The sequence below is a fragment of the Porites lutea genome, chromosome 1, assembly GCF_958299795.1.
Source record: "Porites lutea chromosome 1, jaPorLute2.1, whole genome shotgun sequence".
NCBI classification, from domain to species: domain Eukaryota; kingdom Metazoa; phylum Cnidaria; class Anthozoa; order Scleractinia; family Poritidae; genus Porites; species Porites lutea.
This window is the reverse complement of record NC_133201.1, coordinates 10,674,608-10,697,562: the sequence shown is the minus strand read 5'-3', so window position 1 is coordinate 10,697,562 and position 22,955 is coordinate 10,674,608. Positions and strand designations below refer to the sequence as shown.

Below are 22,955 nucleotides of genomic sequence, written 5' to 3'. Positions count from 1 at the left end.
CAGTGTACAGCATAATGGTTTAATCACTGTTCCAGTGCATACAGTGTTATTCTGTCAGTAAATCGGAGCGTTTGCCTCTGTACTAAGTGAAGTGCGACCACACCGTGAAGTGTGACACCATAGAGTCTTTGACCCTGCTAAAAGCCGTTGACAATGCTAACAACATGGAGTTTAAGATATCACGACGGCGACGGCCACGAAAACGTCGCTTAAAAACTGAATTTGCGTTCTTTCAATCTCTATCGCGATTACTCCAACTCATTTACTTTGTCAAATGCAAGCGAACCTTTTTTGAGCCGAACTCCTAAGAACCATATTCAAGTTCAGAAAGAGAAAAAAAATCAGCCGTCGCTTGTTTACGTCCTCCATAAAACTTGAAACTAGGCATTTTTCCGTCGTAGTCATGCAGTGACGGCAAAGAAATGTACAAAAGAAGTATGATGCACGTGCAAAGTTGTTGTTTTGACTATTCGGTGACCTATTGCTTTTCTGACGTTCTTGTTGTCGTCGCCGTCGTGGCATCTTAAAGTCCCTAATGTTTGCTGTCTGCATTGTTCTTCTCTTTAGGCATTAGATCGATAAATTTCCTTCTTTCTGTTCATTATGATTATGATTATTATCATTATTGCTATTAAATTTATCATTATTATTTTATACATAAATCTGTAAGATTTTATTCACAGACTCCAAAGTTAGACCTGCAAACTCTGACTACTAAGTAGTACCGTGTAATGTAACTACTGCTGGGGAGGTCTCGTAGACCATAGAATTTCTTCCACAGACTAGAGGTTAGAAGGTCTTAGAACTTCACAATGAGCGTGACTGTATCTGACTCTGGGAGTGATAGTTACGTATCACTGAGCTTTTGTCTAAAAAGAGTCTGTTACTTTTAGCCTTTGGAGCAGAGGCATAAGAAATGCAAGGCACATGCAAGATGAAAGAATGCCTTCATCCTGTTGATTTCAATCCTCAAACCTCGATCCAAGCAGTTTCTCTTTCAGTTCTTCCCATGCGTTGCAGCTCAGCCAGGCCACTTTCCCTATTTTTGAGCCAATTTAAAGATAACTCATTACTGGGGTGCTATACAACAACTGAGTAACTAACAAACTAACGCTGCTGGCGCCTGCGTCTCTCTGAGAGTGGTCGAGTGAGTCAATCTTCTTTGATAAATCAACCTGCTAACAGTATCATAATTTAGCAAGGAAAATGGAGATGCTAGAAAAAGAAGTAAAAAGCAAACTTTAAAAAGAATTAACTGAAAAAAAGGACCCACACAGTCAGGAAATGAACGCAAACCTTTCTTCTTTCCTTTTTTGAAGAGTCAGTTAAATTCTTTTACTTCGGCTGTAGGCCTCTTTCGAACTATCTCTGCCACCTAGAGGCGGCAAAGGCTACAAGCATGGACAAACCACGGTCTTGGGACACATCTGCATTTATGATGCTTTCTTTAAATCAAACATGCCCAACCCTTCCCCACCCCATAAACAAGGTTAGATGTGTGTTTCCAGAATTGTTCCCAAGTTTCAACTTTGTGTAGGGTGGGGCGGGGGGAAGAGGAGGAGAAGCGCAAGATATTTTCAAAAAACAATTGCACTGATTATAAGGGAACGCAGAAATTGTAGAACTGACTATGAATACTGCATCTCCTTACCAAGGATTTTTGTCCAGGACTGTAGATCAGCACCATAGAAATAGAAAAATGTGACCTCGAGAATGTTAATGGCCACAATTGAAAAGCTAGCTAGAATCATCCACTTTAAAAACGTCAGCGTGATTAATGGTAATTCTTATAAAACAGCACCCACTGATAGTTAGAATTACCTTGCACGTCAATACTAACACCATCGGAATGCACTGCTTAGTAGCCACACTAGCACAATTCAAAAATTAGAACTACCTTATGCATGTGCAACACGAAGAAATATCAAAACAAAACAAACAAACAAACAAACAATCCAAAAGAAACTTCCGGGGGAAGGTGGTTCAATTCACACTGTACACGATTTAAACCACTGGCCTGTGCGTAGCTAGAGCTAGCGGTTTTCTTTGTGGTTTGATCGCAATGTAAGAGTTAGAGCGGCGCGAGGTCGAACAAAAAACGATAGGGAAGAGGAGGCGGGAAGAAGATTTCGTGCGGTTGAATCTCTTACTTTACGAACCACAAAAGAAAAAAAAAATACACCAAAAAACCGGTCAGCTACGTAGGCTATTTAAACCACAGACTTAGCGCCCCATGTAATGGCATCCTGATTCCGGAATTCATCCGGGAAATTTTTAATTGTGGGATCCGGAATCCAGCAATTTTTTTTACCGGTGGAATCCGCAACCCTGGGCTTTGGAATCCGGAATCCTACTAACGATTGGAATCCGGAGTCCAAGTTCCACAGACAAAGTATGGGGAATCCAGTACCTTGTGGAATCCGGAATCCACGGCGAGGAATCCAGAGTGCAAGACTGTATACCCCTACATTTGGCGAGGAAGAGTGAGAATTCCGGTCCGTGCAACAACAAAACACTGCGTCATGAACTCGAGGTCCCACACCCTTGTATTAAAGACTATCTTTTACCTTCAACCGATCTTGCCTACTACCTAGGCCTCAATGCATTTCGGGTCACGTGGCGGCCATTTCGCTTCGGATACGTCACCGAAATGAATTGACCGAGAAGGCCTGGGAAAATGCCTTACAGGAACTAGGCAACGCCCGATCATGGCAAATGTACGGTGGCCCGTAAGGCACATTACAATATATATTTTTTTTGCTCAAGTTATCGCGCGATAATTAGTCAGTTTATCGCGCTATAAATTTGAATTATCGCGAGATAAATTGCAACATATCACATGAAAAAGAGAAGCTGGAACGTTGCATGCATGTATGCATGCATTATCTTGATGATCATACTAAGAAGGAGTCATAGTCTAACTTTTAAGCCAGCTTAATAGGGTTCATTTGAGTTGCCAAGCTTAATTTCCAAGCAAGGATTACAGCTTTTTAATCCTGAAGGAAAAGGGGAGTAATTAAGATTTACAATTGCTATACATATATATACTCAAGTATCTCTCGTTTCAAAACTACACTCTTTTTCTTCTATAAGAATATATTTTATAACAATATCGAGGCTGAAATTTGCGAAATCTTAAGAATACTTTAAGAATAAACTCCAGGCTGAGATTTTGAAAACGATATAATTTCGTGTGGTGAAAATCTGTAAATACAATACAAATATACGTTTTCAATTTATTCCTTTCTTTAAACGGCAAAACTAGCTAACTATATTTAACAAAACCATAATTGATACCTTAATATATTCTAAAACGGAAATGTCATAAGCTATTATTAAGAATAATACAAGAATATTTACAGCCTAAAATCGGCGGAAAAATAAGAATATTCAGCCTGGCCCGGGAAAACAATATTCTTATAAAAAAAAGGGGTGTATACAGTGAGAATCAAGCCAGGTTACTTCTCAGCTTCAAGTTTAAAGTATTTCATTGTCCAACAGTGGTCCCTTTTGCTAAGTGAAGTGAATAAAGGTTATGTTCTTGTTATGTATTTACAGAAAAGGACTGAGTTCTCCGGCGGATTAGCATGCGCAATAATTAAAGGTTAACATGCGAAAATGCAAGCGGTGACAGGCCGCAAATCGATACCGGCGTGAAACCTTGTGTTAACCTTTTATATTTTAGCTCTAACGAGCATCTCCTTCAGGGATTTTCCTTTCTTGTAGGAAATGAGAGGTGGTTCTTTCAAAATCTGGCGAAGTAACGGATGTTTTTGTATAAGATTCCATTTTTTCATTAAAACTTCTTTTAAAGTAGACACTGAGGGCTGGTACTGTGTCACGATAGGCAATATTTCTTTTTCCTCTTTGTTGTTGTGTTTCAGGAGTGCAGACTCCCTCTCTATGAACTTTATATGTGATGGAAGGTTCTCTATCATAGTTTGTGGGTAGCCTCTGTCAATCAAGCGTTCTTTGAAATTTGAGTTGCTAGCCTTAAAAACATTCTTATGAAACACTGGCAACTGATAGAGAACCAACCTCTTCTTAGACAGATCTACAAAGAACCTCCAATTATATCGTACAAACAAGGAAGGTCTCTCAAAGATATACTTGTAAAAGCTAAACTCTGAGAATTAAAGGCTATAAACACGTGGGTGGAAAGCGTGAGTCAGGCTTCTCTTTATCATGTGATATGCTGCAAATTTATCGCGCGATAAACTGACTGATTATCGCGCGATAATTTTCTCATTTATCGCGCGATAATTTTCGTATTTATCGCGCGATAACTATTCATTTTATCGCGCGATAATTTTAACTTATCGCGCGATAAATTTAAATTATCGCGCGATAACTTAAGCAAAAAAAAAAAAATTGTAATGTCCCTTACGGGCCACCGTACAAATGAGACCTGAACAATTTTCTTCCAACCGTGCAGTTAAGCCGGCGACCGTTGTCTGGTTTCTATCCCTCATTGCCGTTTGACCCGCATTTGAGCGCCACCATGAGACAGGCACGACATGGCAAACGCTATGAATTTGATTAGCGCTGCTACACTTTTTCCAATAGAAAATGCACTGTCTTCTGCTCTACAGCTTTGAATAATATATAATGACTAAAAGATTGCATTTAACCATAGACTCAAAAGTAAGATCTACACCTTACATGGGATACAAGTCGTTAGTAGGAGGTATAGTAAATTAATAAAAATAATAATAACAAATAAAAAAAAAGCAGAGCTAGACAGGATTATGTAGAAACACTATATTTGGAAACAAGAAAAACATTTACTATAAGGGACATTGTATGCCGAATACCAAACAAGTTTTCGATTCCAAGAAACAAAGACTGTAGCGGCAATGTTCGCCCCTCCAATTACCCTTTAACCACGTGATCTATGAACCATGAAGCCGCAGTATGTAAAATTGAATCGTCTCGGAGAAAACGAAAAAGAAATCTCTCACTCTTAGATGGTCTTGCGTTCAACAAAATTGCCAATATGATGCCATGAAATGTCATGGAAGAACGGGGGATTGATTTGTGTTTGCGGCCGGCAGGCTGAGTCGATCCGATCATCTGTCGATTCATATTTTTCGCTTTGGAGTTTCAAACTGGTGAAATCCTACTTGTGAGAAGTTGATTCAAATCTAAGGTTACTGTTCTGCTGCCTTTCCTGTTTTCAAAAACAACAAACTGTTTATATCTCAGAATGACACTAAACATAGTTTTGATTGCTTATTGTGCATAAGCTTAATGAGGCTGAAAGGGTTTCAAAGAGTTCTATTATTTATGAGCTTAAAATAGAGGCCAGCTGACTTAACGGTTGTTAAGTATTAAGACATCACACAATAGGAAATGGTCGCTGTTTATACCCACGACTGAGTGGCGTTGATAAAAAAATTCTATTTCCGTTCTTCGCTGATCATGGACTTTGTTTTTACCACGGAGTACGATTTTCTCAGTCTTGGCAATGCTTTTCTGCTGTTGTTTCTGGTGCTCCTTCTGCATTACTTGATGGTGCTCTACGAGTTCAGAAACATGCCACCAGGACCTCGGCTGATGACTGTGCCTTTGGTGGGCAGCATATTTTCTTTAGACTTTAAGGCGGAGAAACTTACCAGCGCTTTTGACAGGTAATGTTTTTATACTGCTGATCTGTTTGTTCAAGTATATCATACTCGAACTCTAGTTTAATAGCCTGTCAGAAGAACAAATAGACTAAACAAAACCGTATTTTGAAAGTATCTTAGGGAAATCGTGCAAAAGCAAAGGCGAGGACTGGCATCGAAAGTTAGTAAGTTAGTTATGTAATGACTAAGTCCGCCCGTATTATGACTGAGATGACCACATACAAGATTATCGTATTATACATTTAAGGTCTTAGGTCATTATATTATCAAAACAATATTTTGGGAATAAATCCCTCGTAAAATGGATTTTACAAAGTATTAAAACATCACTGTTGCCGGCATTGTAACCTCAGCTTTCAGACCATTACAGATAATCAGCAGTTCAGTAGGGTTGATTGCACATTGTTTCCGGTCCAATATCAACGAAGCTGGCGAGATCCCCTGGCATGATTTGAACGATCGATCAGAATATAGCTCAAAACCACTTAAACTGAACATAGCATTGTTAAACGTATTTTACCATTTAAACAGTAGATATAGGCATATTTTGATCCCCTAGAAATTTTTGATCTGTTCGGATTACCTACCTGAAAGTCTTACTAGTGATCCGAAAATTATAGGGATCAAAACTTACCTTCGAAAATTTCAGCCAGAAAAAAAGGCTCCCGAAAATTCTAGATGACCTTTTTAGGGTAAAAATCCGTTTAAAATGGACAATTATACCATTTTTTAGATGTTCGAAAATCCTAGGAGAGACAGGCAAGCAAGAAATTTTACAACAAATGTTTCGAAAATTCTAGATCTCAAATCGTCTTCCGAACAGATATTTTCCGAAAATTGAAGTTGGGTGCCCCTGATCGATACGATCCAGTCGATTATCATGGAAACCGGCAGCCTGCAAAAAGGTTTCAATTCTTTTCAGCCCGTTGCCTCAGTCTTATTGATCGCACGCATCGCAAGGTATTTCCATATAAGAGCGTTTCGACTGCCTGTCATGATCATGATCATAAGAAATGCGAAAAACGCGCGGGGGCTGGGGAGAGACAGGGCGGCGGAGGCTCTCTCTCCCATTTTTCCCGCCGCCACCGCCCCCTTTCCCAAGTCGTGCGCGTCTTATTTTCGCTTTGCTCGTTTTAATACGTTCCCACTAAACTATCTGAGAGCCTGGCACAGGCTAAGACGATTCGGGCGATGGAGACGGATCCGGACGATTACATAATCTACTAGCACCTCATGCAAGGTAATCCAAGACAGCCTTGGATGCTGAATTCTAGGCTGTGGATTCTGGGTTCTAGAGGGGGCCTGATATTGACAGTGGAAACTGGATTCTGGACACTGCTTGAGTAAAATTACGGATTCCACAGCCGAAGATTTTATGGATTTCACAGCAAACATTTCCCATATTCTGGAATTTGGATTACCTTATGAAGGTTCGAAAACTAGGGTGAAAGAAAAATGAGTAAATAAGAGCTCTCCGCGAAAATGCAACTTGGTGGTATACTGTGACTGCATGGACTGAAGGGAAAGCCTTCAGTATCACTTTATTTTTAATCAGGTCCTGTAAAAAAGAAAAACAACCTTTCAAAGATCGTTCTTTGACAGAACTATATTGAATGCTCTTGCCGCAGACCTTGGACTATCTGTTGCTTGTTCTAAAGCTGTCCTTTACAGTCTATTAGAACCAAGCTCATGTCGCTTTCTACATCCCTGATGGCCATATAAATCGCTCGCTCTTTCAAAATCTATATGCTTGACCTGTAACGCTGCCCATAATTTAGGACGGAACATTACCTGTTGTTTTTAGATAGTATATTGTACTTTTCACATTTTAGCGATAATGATAATTGGCGCTCGCTGTTGCATAAGCCCCCGCCTGTACTCTTGTGAATATATCTACATTTTTTTAGTGTCACTCATCTTATTTTTTGGCGAAGTTTGTAAAAATAAAAATAAAAACCTGCCCCTCGTTCTCTACTCGAGCGTACCCGGTCAAGTAGTTCAAGAACTTGGCTCAAGGGAAAGTGCGGTAGATGGGCTTATTGTGTTCGCATTATTTCGCCCATGACTCACGTCGCTTGGTGGCTCACTTTTTGTTCTTTCTCCATTCTATTTCATAGTCTAAAGATAAAGTACGGAGGTGTTTTCTCCATGAAATTTGGAAGCTACAAGTTTGTAATGGCCTCAACTCCTGAAGCCGTTAGAGAAATGCTCCTGAAGAAGTCCGTTGAATTCGCTGGAAGACCACAAACATACTCTATTGTTACAAGGACGTTAGGTAGGTATTATATGTACAGGACTTACCCTGAATTTATTCATAAGCTTCTCTTAATCCTCTCAGGGGTTCTTTAATTTTGTTTGGAAAACTTTTTCGCCCGATGTACGTTCACTAATTTTACGAGGCCATGGTCATCCGAGCCACTCGAAGGTCTAGCCGCCTGCAGTGCAAAGGGAGTACCTCCATTTCTCAGTTATTTTAGGACACTGAGTATTGGCCCGGCCCCGCGGGAATCGAAACCGCGACCTCCCGCTCTCCCGGTCAAACCCTGCACCGACTGAGGTCTAATCCTTGGGCGGTTAAAACTAAAATTAAGCAACATTTTTTATTCCTATACAGGTGGTAAAGATATTGCGTTCGGTGACTATGGCCCTGGCTGGAAATTCCACCGCAAACTGTTCACAACAGCCTTGCGCCAATATGTCTCAGATATTCCTTTGATCGAAAAACGAATCTCAGCACAAGCCAAGAAACTGGTACAATTCATGGAAGACCAACATGAAAAACCGTTTGATCCCACGAATTGTCTGATGCAAAGTGTTGCTGATGTCATCTGTGGAATCACCTTTGGTGAAGGCTATGACACTACGCATCCAGATTTGAAGGAATTATTGCGACTCTGCGAACAAGTCGTGAAAAATGAAGACATAGCTCAGCTAGTAACTATGTTGGATTTCTTTCCATTCTCAAGATATCTGCCCATCAAGGCCTACGATCGCTTTATACAGCCTTTCTTTAAAATGCATGACATAATTCGAAAATTTTTGAGACAAAGAGAGGATAATTTTGATCCCACTGAGCCTGTAGAAGATTTCATCTCTGGGCTTCTTTTCGCTAGAAAGGAGGCTGAGTTTGACAGCGACGCTGAGCGATCAGATTTTCTCAGTGACGACTATTTGGTAAATGCTGTTCAAAACATGTTCGGAGCCGGCTACGAAACAACGACTACCACACTAAAATGGGTCATCGCTTTCTTAGTTAACTATCCTGAGTACCAAGTCCACATTCAGCGTCAACTAGATGAGGTAGTCTTTAGGCGTGGCCCCTCCCTGTTCGACCGACAAAACCTTCCCCTAATTCAAGCGACCATCATGGAAGCTCTCAGAGTCGGAAACGTGGGGCCTCTTTTGTTACCTCATGTCACCACTACTGATACGACGCTCTGTGGCTACCGCGTTCCCAAGGATACTATCGTGTTTCCAGACACTGAATCTGTCCACCTAGATCCCAAATGCTGGGAAGACCCGGCCGTGTTTAACCCATACCGCCATATTGATGCAAACGGCATGTTGATGACCAACCAGGGTAATTTTTACCCTTTTGGAGCTGGTCGTCGGGTCTGTGCCGGAGAAACTTTGGCTAAAATTGAGTTGTACCTCTTTGTCTCCTGGTTATGTTATAACTTCACCTTCGTCCCTGAAATAGATGGCCACCCACCAAGTTTGAAGGGAATTCTAAGCATTACTCAGTTTCCTGCTCCGTACAAAATACGCGCCATAAAAAGACATCTTTATCTAAGCGCTAACTGAAATATTCCTAGCATACAATTAATTTGAGGGGAAGAAAAACTTCCTGGATCGGTCCGGAAGATATATAGTTTTGTACAATAAATAAATTAAAATTTTTAGGTAACCGCAAAGTATACATATACTTATTGGCATTTCCTATTGTTAGTAATGACATACGCTATTAGCTGGCGAAAACAGCCGACATTTCGTGACGCTACCACTGGTTTCCCCGTCAAATGACGTCTTAGCAATGAATGCAGAAATTCCACATTGATGACGCGTCACTCTACCCAGATCTGAAGAACTGGGTGCTTCAGTAATTGGTCGTGTCAAGAGGGAAATTTGCCTCAACCAATCAGAAGCTGACTACCCAGATCTAGGTAGTAACGCGTCATAAGTATAGAATTTTCTGCGCTCATTTCTCAAACGTCTTCGCAGGGAAACCAATGGTGGCGTCGCGAAATGTCGGTTGTTTTCTCAGGTTATCACGCTATTCATTCAATGGCACTACACGGTGTTTACATTATAGCCTGAGACCAGTCTTTCTTGTGTGGTAAAGGACGAAGAGGAAGCTGCACGCAGTTTGGACAAGAATTAAATAGTATGCGTCGGCTTTTCTATGCGTTTAGTTAGTCAGGAGTGGCGCAATGCAAAGAAAATGAGGGAAACAGAGGCGTACTAGTGGTATGGAAGACCAGAGATTGCAAGGACGTCTGCTGTGGACCACACCCGATGGGAGGACGACCAGCTGAGTGAACACGGCTGTTTCGCCCGGTTGAGTGGGTGGGTGTGCGCTCCTACTCATACTATCGCAGGGGGTTAATTTGGAACTTTATGAGCAGCTCTTACCAACCAGAGTTTGTGCGGCTTATAAGGCCGGTACTTCAGAACAAATGTAATTAGCACCAAGTGCAGAATGTGCAGTAAGGTACCAGAAAGCCTTGCTGACGTTTTGGAGGGATATTCATCGCTGGCGCAGACTAAGTATATGGAAAGGAATAATGCTGCACTAAAGGTGCTGTTCTTTGCCATGCTGAGGGACCTCAAGCTTGTCGACTCTGTTCCTCCTTGGTACTCACGGGTGGAGCCTAAATCGTTGTGAGAGCCAGAAGACGCTCAAGTATTCTGGGATGTTTCTGTTTACCCAGAACGCACTTTCGTTCGAGCCAACAGGGGGGACGCGCGATTTGTAGACCACAAGGCGATGAGGGTGTTGACTGTGGAAATGAACTGTCCTTTGTTGGACAATCGCTTGTAGAAGGATTCTGAGAAGACAGAGAAGTACCAACCACCGCTGTGGGAGCTTACCAAACAGTACTCTGTCAACAATATCGTACAGCTGAACGTCATCGTGGACAATTTTTTTGAGGGGGGGGGGGGGGGGCTGGGGGGTGGAGTAGGGGGTTAGTCTAAGGAGCTAGAAGTCGAGATGAGTAAGATCTTTGGTGCGCAATCGAGTGATATTCTGAAGAGGATGCAGAAGGCTGCTCTGCCCACCTCCCTGAACATTGCGCAGACATTAAAGGTTATTACTAAGTAAAGCCATGGACCCGCATTTCAAGTATAGTAACATAGATAGTGGACAGTATAAGCCTTAGGTTTTCTTTAATATTTCATTTTTATTATACAAATCTTGGCCATTAGTTTTATATAATGCATATATCGATATAGGATTGCATAGGCCTACTTTTTTTCATTATGTGAACCTTGTTTGCATTAGTTTTAGGATTCCTTAGGATTTTTTTAATTGCACCAGTGTAAATTTAACTCGTTCATCACCTTTTTAGTGTTGAATGCCTGTAAAGCAGCGTAGGCTACGCTTTGCGTCCTATGTGGCTAATTTTCTAAACTGCTATACTACTACTACTACTACTACTACTACTACTACTACTACTACTACTACTACTACTACTACTACTACTACTACTACTACTACTACTACTACTACTACTACTACTACTACTAATAATAATAATAATAATAATTTTATTCCTCCTAAATGTTTAGTCTAGGAATTCAAGGATAAAACAGAAAAGAAATGTCTGACTACGTCAGAAATATATAAACAGACTACTGATGCAACATATTATTGTTGTTTCCTGAATATCTTTGATTGTAACCGTTACTTTTGGTAGTTGCCAGATGATTGCTTCGCAAGAGGCAGGAAACTCTGAGTAACAGTAAATGTTCAATATCTAATCCAGTTCCATCAGTCTACTTGTACTCTGCTCTAGTTCAACTGTTGAGCACTCTTGTAGTCGATGAGGACATCACTCTGGTACTTCGTTAAGAAATATATTCGGATATATTAAATATTAAAAAAAAGACAAAATACGAGATTTAACAATAAGCCTATTTACACATACATTCTTCAATTCTTCGTTCTTCCTAAATGATTGGAAGAGGAAGGGATGTAGACAGTAGCGGATTCAGACCTTCAGATAAGGGGTGGGGGGGAACAGCCTCAAAAAGCAAATTTTCTCGGCCCTTCTGGCGTCAGTTTGGTCGAAAAATAGGGGCGGTCCCCCCCCCCCGGCCCCTCCCCTGGATCGGCCACTGCGTATATAGGAAGATCCGTCTTCTCAACTTATCTAGGACGATCAAAGGGCGTCCTCTTAAATCACAGGGTACGAATGACTTGGTGAAAAGCGACAAAGGGATCGGAGGGAGAAGAGAGTATGGGGTAGGGGTGGGAACAACTCTCCACAACCCTCCCCCCCCCCCCCCCCATCCCTCAGTGCTAAATATTTTGATCAGTTGATGACCACTCAAAGTTATTGTATTTTGTTTTTGTTAATGATATTGTATCTCGCTGTATGCTGCCGGGAGCGTAATGTAAATTAATTCTTTGGTAAAAGCACTTAAAGAGAAGATAAAAAATTATTTATTTCCTAGATCTAACAGTGATCTCTATTACTTGTTCGAACTTGTAATGATTGCTTGTAAATTCATGAAAGCGTTGGAGTATATTTAAAAAAAAAAAATGATTATTTCTGTTTTTTTCTTACAATCACGTTTGCGTGAGTGCTCTTACATAAATCACTGTAAATCCATATTGTCCACCTGACAAAAGGCTTTAGAGGTCTTTGACATATTTTACGAGCATAATGCATTCATTAGTCAGGGGTCAGCCTATACTTGACTCACTAGATCGTGAGCGTATATCACGGTTTCGCGCAATTTCGTTGTCATGCTGCTAATAGTCGATCTCATTTATCGTTTCACCAGTCTTGGGAATGTTTTTCTGCTGTTACCTTTGCTGTTCCTTCTTCATTACCTGATGGTGCTCTACGAGTTCAGAAACATGCCACCTGGTCCTCGCTTTACGGCTCTCCCTGTGCTTGGAAACATATTTAGTCTTAAGTTCAGAGCGGATAAATTAAGCGACCGTTTTCGAAGGTTAGTATAATACGAATCCATAATATATATATGCACTATAGGCTATACTCATAAAACCTATAGCCGGGAAATTTTATTATGTATTTGATCTGTACCAGTAATCATGCACGTTCAATTCTTCAGTGTCCCTTTCTGAAATAGTGAAAGCGAACTCTTAGAGTTTTATAAAAACGTGTTATCGCTGTGCGACTTTTAATGTCATAGTTTTCATTGAAATAACTTAGATTATAGACTGTAACCAGCTCCTTATTTTTCCCTAGGGTCTTCGTGACCGAGAGCTTATTAACGAGCTGCCATCTTGGTTTCAAAAGTACAATGGGAAGGGGAGGGGCTAGTCGGGGTTCATGGCGGTGGGGGGAAAGGCTTGAAAAATAGACACTCTATTTGAGTTTCCTAAGACCAATATATCTTTTTGAGCTTGTATGTTCTGCTTTTCCACCTCAGATCATGTGATGTTAGCCCAGCGAAATGTTTCTTTCAAATGTCACTCTTTCCACACTGTATGCATATGTGTGCATAACTAATGAATGGACAAAAGGCAAATTCCTTTCTGCAAGCATCACGTTGTCTGAATTGGAAAAATAAAACTCATAAGTAGACTACGAGAATATTTAATTTCTATGCTCACACGCCACTGAAAGAATTTTCGACCGGTTGAAAATTATTATTATTATTACTGTCATCATTATCTATTCACTACATGAAAAAGATTTACGTACTCTTCCCAGCTGATATGAAAACTTGAACTTTTCCTTCGTTGGTTCAAATGGTTGGTTTTCTTACATGCCTGTTTATCAACTTATTTTCCTCCAGCGCATTTTTTGATCCTGAATCCTACTTTGAATTGAAATTGCAGCCTTCGACAAAACTACGGTGGTGTTTCGTCCCTGAGAATAGGAAGCCACAAGCTGGTAATGGCTTCAACACCGGAGGCAGTCAAAGAGATACTCGTGACAAGATCCGCTGATTTTGCGGGGAGACAACGCACATATTCTTTGAAAGAACGAACCTTAGGTATGCTGGTTCTATGTATCGCAATCCAAGGCAGTTAGTGGATTCCAGGCACTGGATTAACTGGATAGACCTTATTCACGATACCCGTCATCTTTGCATGCGCCTTAGGATCGATGGGATATTAGCAATGTCACGTGGTTTCTCAACGAGTAATCGCGGTCGAATTTGTTTATTCAATCAACAGAAGACGGCCATCTAATACTCATTCAAAATGTACAGTTCGAGTTTCGACGAGTTTTACGTCATTATTACATACTGAATGGACATCTACGGTTGCTATTGCTTCCAGATAACTTACAATAAACACTTTCACTAATAACTTGCCATTAGCGTCTTCAAGATAAAAAGTTATTCATTTTTTGGTGTAGAATAAACAAACTCGACCGCGATTTATTGTATTGGCAGATTTTATCACTTGTTTGCCCCCCCGGGGGAGGGGGGGTACTCGATATATCCTTGGGTGAGGTGCGGCTCGGCCCCTCATACCCTGACCCTGTTTAAGACAAAAATCGCTGATTTTCCTACCCTGTTTAAGACAGAATTCCGTTTTTTGATACCCAGTTTAATAAATTAGTAGAACATAAACGCAGGCTCTTTATCGTCTAAGAACAGGGTTGTGGGCTCCTGTCTAAGAAAAGATACCCTGTTTAAGACAAAAATTGATAAAATCGATACCCTGTTTAAGACAAAAATCCCGAAAAACATACCATGGCTGGCCGCACGTCCTCATTAAGCCCTTATAAGGGAGTACCCTCCTCCGCCGGGGCTTGCCCCCTGAGCATAGATGGCGCGCATCGTGAATAAGGTCAATTCGTTGTCATATCAGAACTTGGATTCTGGAGTCCAATCGTTAACGGGATTCCGGAAGGCCTTGAACTAAAATACGGATTCCAAAACTCTGAATTCCCGATTCCAAAGACAAAAATTCAGATTCCAGAATCCGAATGTATCTTTCTATATGTATCTTTAACACGGTCACCTCGGCCTCTCTAGTCTTCAGTCTTCTCCTCACTGTTGAACTAACGCCAGCTCTGCTTTCAAGCCTGGGAGTACAATATGTGAATAAATGTGAGACCAAAGGTCAGTTTTGTCCAATGAATTTAAAGACAACTGCTAAAACTTCCCCTTCTCCATAGGTCGTTGATGACGTCAAATTATTTCATTTCAGTACTAACGTAGTAACTCTGAATGAGATAAAATGGAAATGGGAATGGGTACAAAATGGGAAGAATAACTGAATGACAATTGATTGGTATGACAAAGTTAACGTAGAATCGAATCACACATACAAGGGTATCGCTATGCGAGGATTGATCGTTTGTACAGACGCTACCACTCATCTGATTATTTTAAGTCCCTCTTTATTCATTTCATTTTATTTTGTTTTTATTTCCAGGTTGCAAGGACATCGTCTTTGGAACTGGACCCGCTTGGAAATTTTATCGGAAACTCTTTACTACGGCCTTGCGTCAGTACATCACGGATATTCTTCTGATTGAAAACCGAGTCATGACCCAGGCTGAGAAACTTGTTCAGTTTATGGAAGAGCAGCAAGGGAGGCATTTCGATCCTGCAGATTGTTTGCAGCGAAGCGTCGCCGATGTCATTTGTGGAATTACGTTTCATGAAGGCTCTGACACAACTAACCCGGATATCAACCGTCTCCTCAAGCTGAATGTCCATCGCTTTAGTAGTACCAAAGATTATCAGTTAGTAGTCTTGTTAGATTTTTTTCATTTCGCAAAATACTTACCACTGAAAGTCTACGATCGCGTTCACCAGAATTGCTATGAAATTTTTAATATCATTCGAAAATTAATGACTGAAAGAAATAAATCATTTGATCCGACAGAACCGGTAGGTGATTTCATGTCAGCTTTGCTTCGAGCCAGGAGCGACTTCCGAACAGAATGTGTGAGTGACGAAGAAAGGGCTGCTCTTCTTTCCGACGACTATTTCGTGTCTTGTATGGAGGACACGTTTGTCGGTGGCTACGAAACCACCAGCACCGCACTAAGATGGATCATGAGTTTCTTGGCTCAGCATCCACAGTATCAAATGGATATGCAGAACCAGATGGACGAAGCAGTCGGAGATCGCAGGCCCTCCTTGAATGACCGTCCAAATCTGCCTCTCGTTCAAGCTGCAATCTTAGAAGCACTGAGACTTGGAAATGTGGTACCTCTCGCAGTCCCTCATGTTGCAGTTACTGATACAATCCTATGTGGCTATCGTGTTCCTAAAGATACCATTGTTTTTGCTGACACAGAGTCTGTCCACCTAGATCCCAAGTGTTGGGAAGACCCCACCCTGTTTAATCCATACCGCTATATTGATGCAGATGGCGAGCTGATGACCAACCAAGGGAATTTTTATCCTTTTGGAGCTGGACGTCGGGTTTGTGCCGGTGAATCTTTGGCGAAAATTGAGTTGTTCCTGTTTGTCGCGTTGCTGGTTCACAACTTCACCTTCATCGCTGGAGAAGGGCATCCTCCTAAGGCAAAGGCATCTATTACCCAGTTTCCAACTAGCTACACGATACGTGTCATCCCAAGAAGATGAACAAAGGCTCGGTTTCTGCTGAAATCATACCACAATAGAAATCTTTCTAAACTGTAAACGCGTGTCTTTTGCTTTCCATCACTAGAAAGGAAACGGAACAACAATTTTATGCTTTGTGTCGGTCGAAAAGAATACCAAAGCTGGCCAAACTTTGTTATCTCTCTGGCACTATCCCTCGATATCTTTCTTTTACGGTTCACTATGGAAGAATATAAATAAAAATAGGCTATTTAGTTTAGTTTCAGCTTAGTTTTGCCCCCCAAATCGGTAACCCACTATGATACAGCCCTACGAAGGAAATGTTAGGGTCACGAGATCAAAAGCATCAGCCACCCGAAGTAAATTGTGCATTTTTAAAGTAATATCTTAGAGATCATAGTGCCGTTTTTTTAAGTGATAAATTAATGACAGTTTGGTGGAATGTGTGATATTATAGAACAGTGCTCACATGAATTGCCTGCCTATGAGCTCGATAAATAAAAATCCTTAAAATTAATATCATCTAGCTTGTTGTGGGTATAGCCCAACATTCATTCCTTAGAATAGAACCATACGAAAAACACCATTTCTTAGAGACTTGTTAGTTTTTATGAAGTTTTCTTTCTGAAGGACTTGCACCTTTTTTTGTAGTGGAAGTGCTCTTAGCTGCTAAACTACACTGTAAGTCATAAAGATCCAGTTTAGCCCTTAAAATTGGGCCGTTTCGGTGAGTAAACAGTCCTATTTTTGAGTCCAATTTGGCTCCCTTAATCAGGACCTGCCAATAGAGTCCAATTTGTATCTAAGGCTGATTTGGACTCAATGGGCCCCAGCGTGGGCCGAAAAAAGCCTTTTGATGGAGCTGTTCTGACTTATATTGTGCTCAAATGGACTCAGGAGTGGCTGAACTAGATTTTGGCGCGCAGGGCTGAATTGGCCCTCTGGGGCTGAAACAAGTTTTTTTAATTGTCAGTGTAGTTGAAAGTTAACCATGACCAAGGATTTGAACTCGGAGCAACCGAGAAACAAATCCGGTAGTGGTCATCAGCGGGCGATCTAGGGGAGGGGCCTAGGGGCCCGTTCCCCCTTCCCCCCTAATTTTTAGATCAAAATGAGACCGAAAAAAAAAATTTTGAGACCGGGTCCCCCCTCATCTCAGGGTCTGGATGACCGACTTCCTTCCCCCCCCTCCTCCCCCCCTTTATCTAAAGGTCTAGATCCTCCACTGGTCACAACTAGTTGAATCCAACCCCCCGGACTGCTGGACTAAAAGCCCGACATGCTGACCATCGAGCCAGGCAGGTGCTTGCTTTGGTACCTTTTATTGTAAATTATTTTGAAGGCAAGGGAACGGTACTCCAGAAGCAGGCTACGAGAGATAATGGATTATGCATTCATTTGCATTTAATACATTTGCAGATCATGATTTCACAAAGAACTTCAATCGGATAAGACGAGACGGTAGAGACCTCTAGATTCTAAGATAACGACGACTGCGATGACGAGATTTTTTCAATATTAAGAAATGTACGCGCGTGAAACAGCGTCATTTTGATGGAAAGCAGACGAGCCGTCGTGCTACCATGGGTTTTAGAGAAAATGTCGTAGTGACGGAAAATTTATCATTTGCACTCGGGCAAGGGCTTAAGCCCCTTTAATATAAAATAAACTTAAGAAAGTAGCCCGTACTGACAACCGATGGAAAAGGGCGCGCTGTTATATCTGAAATATGAGGACTACATTGGGCTCAAAAGGGAGCCTGGTTCCAGCTGAAAATCAAGAGGAGGATAAAATTTAGACAAACAGATCTAGGAAATTTTCCACGCGTCCATTAGTATAAGATTCTGTGGGATTCTCTCCTCCCTGACCGAACATTTTGCCCCAGGTGAGAATTTGCATTAAATGCTGGTTTATTAATGGGGGAGGGCTGTTTCATGCTTCCTTGTGAACTTGCGCACCCACCCATAGGTATATTAAGGGAGGCCTTTGTATTGTAAAAGCGGTCTGTTTAGGCTATGACAAGATAGAGACATAAACAAAATCGATTTTCCCAGTAAGGCTTGCTAAACTGGAATTTAGACTTGAATTGTTTGAAGGCTACGGAAATGAAAAATCGTCTTGAGCTTCTTCCATAGCTTACGCCTATGCCATGGCCTTTGCAAAGCACTTCTTAGATGGGAAGGTGACCACAGAAAAAGACACCATAATGATTAAAGTGGGGGGCTGGATAGCGTCATTCAGCTGGTGCTTTCCCTATCATTTAGGGATTTTCACCATATAACTGAGACGCTGCGCAGAGTGTTATTCTTCCTTTCTTTAATTAGTTTACTGGTAATAGCACAGGCCAATCGTTGCAATACCCAGGTGTTTGTTCTATCATATATTAAAAGGTTTTATGGATTTTGCAGATGAAAGTTAAAAGTAAAATCTTGAAATTTGATAATAAAGTTAATGATGTCGCTATAATGTTTAAAAGGCTGCCTGACCGGCGCAAATCCCATTTTCTGCACTCTAGAGACAAGTATTCAATATCCGTTTAGGATCTATGGGCAGGGAGAAGGTGACAAATTTGTCCACCTCGTCTTCCACATTTTATATGCTGCATAACGGTTTGATATGCTTTCTTTGAGCACGTTCAATCCACATTTATTGAAGTGTTGATGTGTTCAGACATAAAATTATTAGCAATTAATGTTATTCGACTACGGAAGCTACCTTAAATCAGACGTTAACAACTTAAATTTAGTTAAAGGAAACCTGCTTCCAACCCTTTTTTTTTGGAGTGTCCAGGTATTGCTTTAGGGAATGTGTACACTTTTTGAATTGGGGTATACAAGTGTTGCATGCCAATAAACGCCATGTCCCCTACTTATAAGTGAGAACAAGAATTTTTATTGGAAGTTTTTTTTTGAATTTTTACTGGAAGTTGTTTGTGCGACAAATATGTCAGCACTACGCTTTTACTATATTCCCACTCGTCAATTCATATAATGTGCCACTAATTGTATTTGGCACTAATGGCCACTAATTAATATAATAGGCCACTGATTTCCGAGTTCCCTCGGGCCTCTGTTTCAAAACGAGGGTAGGTGCTCAGCCTTTGATATGGAAATCATTTTTCCTTCTCATGCAAATAAAACTCATTTTCACAAGAAAGGTTGTGCACCTAGCCTCACTTTGAAAGTGGGGGTTTTTGGAACTCGGACGTGGGCTATTGGTCTAGAGGATCCTTAGTGCTAAGTGTAAATTGGGACCTTATTGGATTTGGGATTTTAAGGTTCAAAATCCCGATTGGTGGTTTTCTCCCTTGCTTCGAGAGGTTTTTCTTACTAGTAAGGGCTCTCTGGTTTTCCTTTCTCCTCAAAAGCCAACACTTCCAAATTCCAATTCGATCTGGAACGCACCGAAACATATCAACAAGTGAGAAATATCCCAACTGTTTTCGTGCTTAGCAAACTACCTTTTTTAAGTGGCTCATCAGGAAAGAGCATAACCCGTTTTCTATAACCTGGAGCAACTGGGAATATTTCCTTTTTCTCTTAGGGGGAATGGCAGTCCATCGCAAAGTTACTCTCAGTGTTACATTCCCCTCTACTCATTTTATATACACAAGGTTGGAGGTGAGAATTAAGTCTTTCGCTCAGTGCCTTAACACAAAGACCCGGGCACTGCCTGAAAACCGGACCTTTCGATACGGATTCTAAAGTACTAACCACTCGGTCATCGCGCTTACCATTTCCAAGACTAATAACGTTGCCTTAAATCTGGGTGGATTTCTTTCCGAAACATTGCAATTTTTGATATAACGTTAAATGGGAAATTATATACTGATCAACTTTGAACTGTCTTTTTTCTCATCCAATGCATGCTTTTACTCTCTTCACTTAATAACAAATAATGACCCACATTTTACTCAGATTCAACTAGAGTTCAAAAGTACAGAAATACAGAAATTCAAGGAGGAAATTGTATTCTACGTTTTATACTATGTTAATTTGAATGCTAAACTTCGACATTTATCCCTTTGAAGGATAGTGCGTCTTTTATATGGACTCAGACTACCACTGCGTGTCTTCTATAGAATAACTTTGAAGTTTATTATGTGGAGTGATTGGCTTGAACATTAAAGGAACTATCTCACGCTATTTGCTATCGCTTCAATAAAGCTTAATCTTTTTTGAGGCAATTGAACTCCAAAAAAATGGTCCAGTTTTCTTATTCGAGACTATATTAGGCATTTTAACTGTTTTCTGTCCTCTGTTGAAATAGATGGCAAGGATGGACAAGGATTGAGACTTGAAGAAGTTGGGCCAAACTACACAAGTTTTAAAGAATTTTCTTTGGTGTTATTACAAATAACCAGTTACATCTTTAGCCCTTGAAAAATGTTAAAAAGAATGCAATATTGTTTAAATTATTCTGGTACAAGGTTTTCGTCCACTGATAATTAGAATCACTCAATTTCATGGATTCCATCTTAACCATTCAGAAATGTCCTCGTGACATACCTCATTTAATTGCCTGTTGGTAACGTTCGTTTAATGGCACGTATCTTGTATCGATCAGGAAATTGTACAAAAGCTCCCTTTAATTTCGGAAGATTCTCCTCCACTTGGATAAAGGTAAAGCTCTGAAGTAACCAAGAGACAAACAAGAACAGCTCGACTTTAGCCAGCGATTCACCAGCACAAACCCGGCGACCGGCTCCAAATGGATAAAAATTACCTTGATTGGTGATTAGCTTTCCATCTACATCAATATGGCGGTATGGATTAAAAACGTCAGGGTCTTCCCAGCAGCTGGGATCAAGATGCACAGACTCTATGTTAGCAAAGACAATGGTATCTTTGGGAACGCGGTAACCGCAAAGTGTCGTATCAGTAAGAGCGACATGAGATACTGCAAGAGGCAGGACGTTTCCAACTCTAAGTGCTTCTAAAATCGTGGCTTGGATGAGAGGCAGATTTGGACGGTCATCTAGAGACGGCTCTCGACTGCCAACAACTTCATCCAACTGGCGCTGAATGTCCTTTTGATAATCTGGAAATCTGACTAAGAAGGAAATGACGAACCTCAGTGTGGTGCTGGTGGTTTCATATCCAGCAAGGAACATATCCTCGATGGCGACCACGAAATGGTCTTCAGACAGGAGGGCCCGGCTTTCTTCTTCATAGCTCTCACACTGGAGGTCATGCTGGGCACTTAAAAGACTTGCCAGAAAATCTCCCACTTTTTCGGTTGGATCAAATGTGTCTTTTCTTTCTCTCACGAATTTACGAATAATAGAGTGTATTTCATCAAATACTTTAAAGATACGGTCATAAGACTTAACAGGTAGGTAACGTCCCCAAGGAAAGAAGTCCAGAATGGTAGCCTCCTGAATATCACCTGCATTTGCTATAAAGTTTGCGTTGAGTTTTAAAAGCCTTTCTAGATCTTGGTTCATGGTATCGCAACCTTCTTTGAATATTATTCCGCAAATAACATCAGCGACAGTTCGCATCAAGCACTCGGCTGGATCAAATGGTTTGCCATCCTGCTGTCTCATGAAGTTCACCATCTTTTTGGCCTGTGTGTTGACACGACTTTCTGTCAGAGGAGTATTTGAGAGGTACTGGCGCAAGGCTGTGGTGAAAATTTTGCGATGAAACCTCCAGGCAGGACTACAGTTACCCAAAATGATGTCTTTACCACCTAAATATAAAAAGGGACATCGATAGATTATTAAGGCGCGGCCTTACCTTGTGATCTTGTCCCAAGCATACAGGAACAACTAATAAGTACCTCTGCGCCTTCTAGTATCGCACCAAGTAAGGGATCCGGATTCCGGAATCCGAAAATCCGACAATTTTTGCTTGTGGAATCCGAAATCCTCGGATTTGGAATCCCGAGAACAGCTCAAAGGATCCGGAATCCCACTAACGACTGGAATGCGCAATCCAGTTTCCATTGATAAATAATCCAGAATCCAGAATCCAAGGTCTGGAGTCCAGAATCAATGAGGTTGTTTTGGATTCCCTTAAATGTGCGCGAGTAATAGCTATTTAGAAAACTGTAATCCTGATATCTTTATCGTTAAGAAAAGAAAATGTAATATTTTGAAGGCTGATTACTACATTATTAACAAGGATACAGACTTCGGACGAGACAAGCGCTTTTGAGGCTAACCAAGTGATTATGGATTATACATAAAGTTAATTAACTAATCGGAGAAGAATATAAAATATTAAAATATTTTAATCTGATTTGCAAAAATGTGAGCGAGATATAATTTGCGTAATGCCTAAAGCTACAATCAGAGATAAAATTGAGGAGATACTGTCGATAGTCAAAAAATAGGGCAAGTCTTGAAAAAATACTGCATGAACACCCACTATGCCGCCAACCCGAGTTGGCCTTTTTCACCCATCAAGTAACTTAAACAGTGGCAAAATATTGTTTGGCTATGAGTGTGGTAGTGGAAGGAGGGCTTGCTAAAATAACCCTTTTTATAATAAGATAATGACAAATCTAGCAAAAGACTGAAAGTGTCAGTACCTCAACTAATTTTGTATTCGACTGTGGGTCAACGTTAAGCTAAACACACCTAAG

General features: G+C 40.8%; 3 protein-coding genes across 3 annotated transcripts in view; 2 read left to right on the top strand and 1 right to left on the bottom strand.

Annotated features, from left to right (window-relative positions):
* The first annotated feature begins 5,414 nt into the window (after window positions 1-5,414).
* Window positions 5,415-9,533, top strand: LOC140944808 (steroid 17-alpha-hydroxylase/17,20 lyase-like). The gene is made up of 3 exons (XM_073393915.1): window positions 5,415-5,630; window positions 7,745-7,902; window positions 8,242-9,533. The coding sequence occupies exons 1-3, from the start codon at window positions 5,422-5,424 to the stop codon at window positions 9,429-9,431; spliced, it is 1,557 nt and encodes a 518-aa protein (XP_073250016.1). The 5' UTR covers window positions 5,415-5,421; the 3' UTR covers window positions 9,432-9,533.
* A 3,052-nt stretch (window positions 9,534-12,585) lies between these two features.
* On the top strand, window positions 12,586-16,741 carry LOC140944800 (steroid 17-alpha-hydroxylase/17,20 lyase-like). The gene is made up of 3 exons (XM_073393907.1): window positions 12,586-12,809; window positions 13,666-13,823; window positions 15,220-16,741. Exons 1-3 carry the CDS (start codon window positions 12,601-12,603, stop codon window positions 16,383-16,385), a joined length of 1,533 nt encoding a protein of 510 aa, XP_073250008.1. The 5' UTR covers window positions 12,586-12,600; the 3' UTR covers window positions 16,386-16,741.
* A 3,660-nt stretch (window positions 16,742-20,401) lies between these two features.
* Window positions 20,402-22,955, bottom strand: part of LOC140935114 (steroid 17-alpha-hydroxylase/17,20 lyase-like) — a 5,289-nt gene continuing 2,735 nt past the window's right edge. Inside the window, exons 2-3 of the mRNA XM_073384651.1 lie at window positions 22,951-22,955; window positions 20,402-22,058 (exon numbers count right to left, since the gene is read on the bottom strand). The exon at window positions 22,951-22,955 is cut by the window's right edge and continues 153 nt beyond it. Of these exons, the coding sequence (XP_073240752.1) occupies window positions 20,878-22,058; window positions 22,951-22,955 (1,186 nt within the window). The 3' untranslated portion in view covers window positions 20,402-20,877. The remainder of the gene's footprint in view (window positions 22,059-22,950) is intronic.

Coding starts and splice junctions, on each gene's coding strand:
- LOC140944800 (XM_073393907.1), top strand. CDS start 12,601: ATGCTGCTAATAGTCGATCTCATTTATCGTTTCACCAGTCTTGGGAAT. Junction 12,810..13,665: donor TTAAGCGACCGTTTTCGAAG/GTTAGTATAATA, acceptor TTGAAATTGCAG/CCTTCGACAAAACTACGGTG. Junction 13,824..15,219: donor TTTGAAAGAACGAACCTTAG/GTATGCTGGTTC, acceptor TTTTATTTCCAG/GTTGCAAGGACATCGTCTTT.
- LOC140944808 (XM_073393915.1), top strand. CDS start 5,422: ATGGACTTTGTTTTTACCACGGAGTACGATTTTCTCAGTCTTGGCAAT. Junction 5,631..7,744: donor CTTACCAGCGCTTTTGACAG/GTAATGTTTTTA, acceptor TCTATTTCATAG/TCTAAAGATAAAGTACGGAG. Junction 7,903..8,241: donor TATTGTTACAAGGACGTTAG/GTAGGTATTATA, acceptor ATTCCTATACAG/GTGGTAAAGATATTGCGTTC.